Raw genomic sequence first — 6389 nt, forward strand, 5'->3', positions numbered from 1 at the left:
TGGTCTAGTTCTAGTCCTAGGCCTGTAAATGTAGACCACAATCCTGGTGAAGTCATGGGTTCCATCAGTGTTATTCTGGTATTCTCAGCATAATTGTCATGAACATATTTAAAATATTTTAGGCCACTGAGCAGATGTGGGTTGTCCTCATAGTAAGAGGGGAAAGGGAAGCCGATTCCTGTCTAACTCCATTCCATCTGAAATTACCCATTTGGCTTTGGGATTTGACTGAATGTTGGTATGTTGGCTGAAATGACACCAAAGTATTGACTGTAACTGCAAGGGTAAAATGTACTCCTCTGTTTTATTAATAGCTACATATATCTATATATATATATATATATTTTTTTTTTTTTTTTTTTTGAGACAGGGTCTTGCTCTGTCACCTAGGCTGGAGTGCAGCAGCATGATCTCAGCTCACTACAATATCTGCCTCCCAGGTTCAAGCAATTCTCACGCCTCAGCCTTCTGAATAGCTGGGATTACAGGCGAGTGCCACCATGCCCATCTAATTTTTGTATTTTTAGTAGAGACGGGGTTTCACCATGTTGGCCAGGTTGGTCCTGAACTCCTGGCTTCAAGTGATCTGCCCGCCTTGGCCTCCTAAAGTGCTGGGATTACAGGAATGAGCCACTGCACTCAGCCAATTTTATAATTTTTTTAAAACAAAAAAGTAAATATTAATAGCATCCAACCATATAAACTTAAATTTATATATATATATATATATACACACATACATATATATATATACATACATATTTACATTCATAAAAATAATGATTAGTTTTCTGGATGAAGAACTGAGGCCCAGAAGTTAACTAGATTAGTGGCTCAAGCTAGGCTGCAATTTAGAATCAAGGGCAGTGATGCCCAAGTCACAGTGACTAATGGCATCAGAATCTCTTGGGATGGGACCCTTTTATTATTATTTTGTAAAGCTCCCCAAGTTAAACTTGAAAAGTGAATTAGGTCATATGAGGTCAGAGATTAATACAGGTTGTACTACTGATTATCTTACCCTAGCAAGTGTAGGTTAGTTTTTATGATCTTCTTATGTATGCTGTTTCTAATAAAAGGGGTTGTTCTCTTGCTCAATCTAACTGAAAGGTGAGCTATAAAATCACACAGGTGATCACAACTCTATCCAAAGAATGGTGGTGCTCCATACTTAACCTCAGCACTAGTTCTTATCCTCAGGTGCTTATCACTCGTTCTTGGGACTTCAAAATAAATATATAAGTATCCAGGAACCACCTTAGCCTAGATAAATCAAAATCAATCACTAGGAGAGACACCTGAGCATATGAACTTTTAAAAAGGTTCATGATTTTGATGCCTCACCCTGGATGGAGCTTTCTCCTAGTATGCCACACGGTATGTCCTTAGCTGTATTCAGTAAAATTACAGGGAAGCAGATTTCAGTTTAAGAGAAAACAACGAAAACAATTTAGAGCTACCCAGTAATGGAATGGTTTTAAAGCAGTGAGCTCTCTGTGGCTGGAAGAATAAAAGCAAAGGTTGAACTATCACTTGCTGGGAATGCTATCAAGGGATTTCCAAATTCAGTAAGTACTTGGATCACACAATATTTGAGTTTCCTCACAATTCTTAAGTTTCTCTAGCCAAAACTTCCAACAGATCACATATAATGGATATAGACATTGTCATGAAAACTCATGATTTTACCAGAAATTATCAAGTTATTTTGTCTGTAAAATGGATTAGAATTTAGTAGTACTGGTCGAACATTGCCTCTGACATCAAACTTATTGAGGGGAATACTTTTCCCCTCCTCTTCATGCTTGGATGGAGGGAAGGGAAATTCTCCTTGCTCCTTCAAAGCAAGAACTGTAGGAAAAAGCTCTCTGAACCCTCATTCATTCCTTCCCAACAGAGAACTGTCTAATCCCATGGGTGATACAAGAAGGAACTGAGCGTGCGTGGTCTAGCCGCTGGTGGTTTCCCTGACTTTGAAAGCTAACTGGTCTCAGAATGCAAAGATGGGCTCTGCCCCAACAAGGCAGAGACCCGCTGTTCTCTCCAACCAGGGAGAAATATTACAGTGTCTGATTGGAGAAAAAGTCAACCTTCTTCTCTATATCAGTTTATTCACTGATAAAGTGGATATTTTTCTCTTCCTCTGACTCCCATTTCTTATTTCTCAATTTGTTCCAAAGTGAAGAGGGGAATAAGAAGTTACCTGTTGGTGTCCTTAAACCCCTCACGTATCATAATACAGCAATACATTGTAACTGTCCATCTCTGTGATACTTGTGTCCTGAAATGCCATTGCATTATTTTTTTTCAAGTCAATGAACACTCATATTCTAAAGTACAAAAAGAACAGAACATTACATAAAGTCCCTCTTTCTTTACTGGCATAAAAAATTTGGGATTTCCAACTGCTGAAATGTCTATCCCTAGGAAATAATAACATTTTTCAAGTTTCCACTTTATTGGGAATAATCTTAGTCATGATCTGCAGAAGTTGGTCCTGGACAATTTGAAGATAGGTCTTCTTTATCTGTAAGTTATGTGAGGGAAATGAAAGATTAATACAACTTCTACAGTAAACTATTTTAGAAAATTATTTCGACATAACATGCATTTTTTGATCTGATGTTTTCTACTTATTCTGCTAAACAAACCAGAAAAGATAAAAACAACAATAACCAAAAATGCTTCACCCTCAAGTACAAAGTTCTTAAATACAAGTTAGCAAAGGTAGCTTGGGCAAAGGTGTTAGAAGGAGAAACACTTGGCTCTGTAAGACACCTGGTAAGTAAACTATTTCTATCCTTACAATGGAAAAAAAAAGAGAAAGGAATGGATTTCAACATATCTGACTTTTTGGTTTAGGGGCAATATTCTATCTAACTATATAAAAAAGCTCTAAAATTTAATATAAATTCTTTCAAATATCTGTAGCCAAGGAAAGAATCTTTAAAAATAAAGCACAAAACATTCATCATCCTTAGGTTATTCTAAAATTGTTTCTTTTGAAACAAAACACTGAAAAATTCCCTTCCACACATTCAGTTTCTGAAAAGTTAAATGCAATTTTAATAAAGCCTCAATTATTTCTATATCCACTATTTAAGACATTGGTCCCACATTACCATTTGAATGGAATAAGAAATTTCCATTGTCACTGGGAAATGACTTTAACTAAAAATTGGAGAGCATTCATCTATTTTTAAAAAGTATAAAGTATTTTCTTACCTTCATAGGCTGTTCCACACCAAATACAATATAGATGTTCTTCTCTTAAATAACTAGTCAATATTTGTAATTTTTCCAGTACCTAGATATAGGATACAAGCATATTGTTAATACTTTACATTGAACAGAACTTTGGTTTTCTGGCTCTTAGATCATGCTGAATTAGCTCAAGGCTGCAAATATTCTGCTATACTCTGGAATAGTTATTAGGAATGTCAAGGGCAGAACTGATATATTCGAATGTGTTCCAGTTCATTAGCCACCCTGAGATTTTCACAAGTCTACCAGACACAATAGAGACTGCTTGTTAACAATGAGAAAATAGTTTTCGGATGGCCTTATTATAATCGGCATCCTTTAAAGGCTTTTTCTATTTTCAAGGCATTTACCTCCCCCAAATAAGGTGAAGGTGAATATTGCCTCCTTTTGCCATAAAAGTTCTCATCAATGGTCTCCCAGTTAAGTGGAATATAGGTTTTCCAAATTGTGAATGTTTCCCACAAAATTATTATACTCAAGTAACCATAGGAGTGTATTTTCCTTTACTGAATAATCTCCATTTCCTTTTTTTTTTTTTGAGACAGGGTCTTGTTCTGTCACCTAGGCTGGAGTGCAGTGGTGTGATCTCGGCTCGCTGCAACCTCTGCCTCCCCGGCTCAAGTGATCCTCCTGCCTCAGCCTCCTGAGTAGCTGGGATTATTGGGTGCCCCACACCTGGCTAATTTTTGTATTTTTAGTAGAGACTAAAATACACCACCATGTTGGCCAGGCTGGTCTTGAACTCCTGACCTCAAGTGATCCACCAGTTTTGGTCTCCCAAAGTGTTTGGATTATAGGCGTGAGCCATCATGCCTGGCCTCCATTTCCTTTTGATTGTGTTTTTTTGTTGTTTATGAGTAGGAGAAAAAAGTACACATTAGAATGACTTGTAGAAGTTTCGAAGGAAATAAGGTATAAATTAAAATAATTTACATTTGTTGCTAATTCATCATTCAAACTGAAGCTGAGATGAGAGGACAAATGGAAGCTGAAGGGAAAAATTATATGTAAGTTTCGATTTGGGGTTAATAAAATAATCCTGCAATGCAGTACCTCTTAACCATTTTTTCCTTTCGGGGACATTTAGTAATGTCTGGAGAGGGTTTTGGTTGTCATAAGCAAAAGTGCAACTGGTATCTGGTGGACAGAGGCCAGAGATGCTGCTAAACATCTTGGAATGCACAAGACAACTCCCCACAACAACGGATTACCACAACTCAAAGTGTTAATGTTGCCAAGGCTGAGACACCCTATGAAGGAAATGGTGCAAAGCATACACTTAAATCTTCACTCTTATATTCATCTTCATCCTGTTCTTTTTCTTCTTCATCTTCTTCAGTCTCCTCTTCAAGCCTCAACCAGTACCATGCTTCCCTAGGAACCTGAATATTCTGAAAATGCAGAAGTATTCTCAATTAAACATACTAAACATAAGAGCATGACAAATATGTTCATGACAACATGAATTCATTCTTTCCATACATATTCACCGAGTGTGGCTTTACGAGTAAAAACACTGGCCGGGCGTGGTGGCTCACGCCTATAATCCCAGCACTTTGGGAGGCAGAGGTGGGTGGATCACGAGGTCAAGAGATCAAGATCAACCTGGCCAACATGGTGAAACCCCATCTTTACTAAAAATACAAAAATTAGCTGAGCGTGGTAGTGCGTGCCTGTTGTCCCAGCTACCCAGGAGGCTGAGGCAGGAGGATCGCTTGAACCCAGGAGGTGGAGGTTGCAGTGAGCCAAAATCACGCCACTGTTCTAGGCTGGCAACAGAGACTCCATCTCAAAAAAAAAAAAAAAAAAAAGTAAAAGTAAAAACATTGTACCATGATCTATGGGGATGCAAAGTCCAATTCTTTAGAATTGTCCAGTTGTCTCTAAGTTCCTCCTGACAGTCTAGCAGGAAAGATAGGCTATGGGTACAAAATAATACATACATGCTACAAAATCATAAGTGCCATAAAATACACTCAAAGTAAAGTAATATGTTAGAGCAAGAAAGTGAGAGATTCCTTCCAGTAATCTATATATAAGGGAAATTTTACAAACCTTTTTGAGACTTCAAATGAAGTCGTTTTATTTTTATAGTACTTGAACCACTAAGATAAAAGCAAAGATGGAATTTATTTACTTATTATTATTTTCTTTTTTTGTAGAGATGGGGACTTGCTATGTTGTCCAGGATGGTCACAAACTCCTGGACTCAAGCAATCCTACAGCCTCGTCCTCTCAAAGTACTGAGATTACAGACATGAGCCACCATGCCCAGCCAGAGACAGAATTTTTAAAAAACCATTCAAATTTGAACTAGATAGCATTCCACCTTTATTTTATTTTATTTTTGAGACAAGGTCTCACTCTGTCACCCAGGCTGGAGTGCAGTGGCATGAACATAGCTAAATGCAACCTCAACCTTCTGGGCTCAAGTGATTCTCCCACTTCAGCCTCCCGAGTAGATGGGACTACAGGTGTGTGCCACCACATGCAGCTAATTTTAAAATGTTTTGTAGAGATGGAGTCTTGAAATGTTATCCAGGCTGCTCTGGAACTCCTAGGCTGAAATAATCATCCTGCCTTTGCCTCCCAAAGTGCTAGGATTACAGGATTGAGCCATCATGCCTGGCCCACCCTGATTTTAATAGTTAGACACATATTAGATACTGAATAGGAACTGAAAATAGGCTATTCTTATTAATCAAATACTATAAAGAACAGAATTTGTGCACATAATAGTCGTAATTGATATTCAAATAAAGAGTACAATTAAATGTAAAATTTTATTTAACCCTTTTTGTTTTACTATAGTTACCGTAAAACTATAAAACCATAGTTACTATAAAACCCTGGGTTTTATAGTAATCCAGACAACTCAGGTTACTATAGTAAATAAGCCATTTTTGTATCAATTATCACAGATCAGAAATGCACATTACATGAAAGCTTTAATGAGTAGATAAACCAGGCTTGGAGTTCTTAGTTTTTTTTATATATATATATATAAATAAATATGTAATATGTATAAAAATATATTATATATTATATAAAATATAAAAATATATTTATATTATATAAAAAATATATTTATATTATATAAAATATATAAATATATTATATATTAT

General features: G+C 36.6%; 2 protein-coding genes across 2 annotated transcripts in view; one reads left to right on the forward strand and one right to left on the reverse strand.

Annotated features, from left to right (window-relative positions):
- The window catches only part of STRN (striatin), a 141999-nt gene that overhangs the window by 46860 nt on the left and 88750 nt on the right, over positions 1-6389 (forward strand). The window lies entirely within an intron of this gene.
- On the reverse strand, positions 9-4679 carry LOC116483715 (G patch domain-containing protein 11-like; the record flags this gene model as incomplete). The annotated part of the gene is made up of 3 exons (XM_032177962.2): positions 9-2527; positions 3226-3307; positions 4542-4679. Coding segments are annotated over 3 exons (276 nt in total), but the record flags the coding sequence as incomplete, so codon positions are not given.

This window comes from Hylobates moloch, unplaced genomic scaffold, assembly GCF_009828535.3.
Source record: "Hylobates moloch isolate HMO894 unplaced genomic scaffold, HMol_V3 SCAFFOLD_15, whole genome shotgun sequence".
Classification (NCBI taxonomy): Eukaryota; Metazoa; Chordata; class Mammalia; order Primates; family Hylobatidae; genus Hylobates; species Hylobates moloch.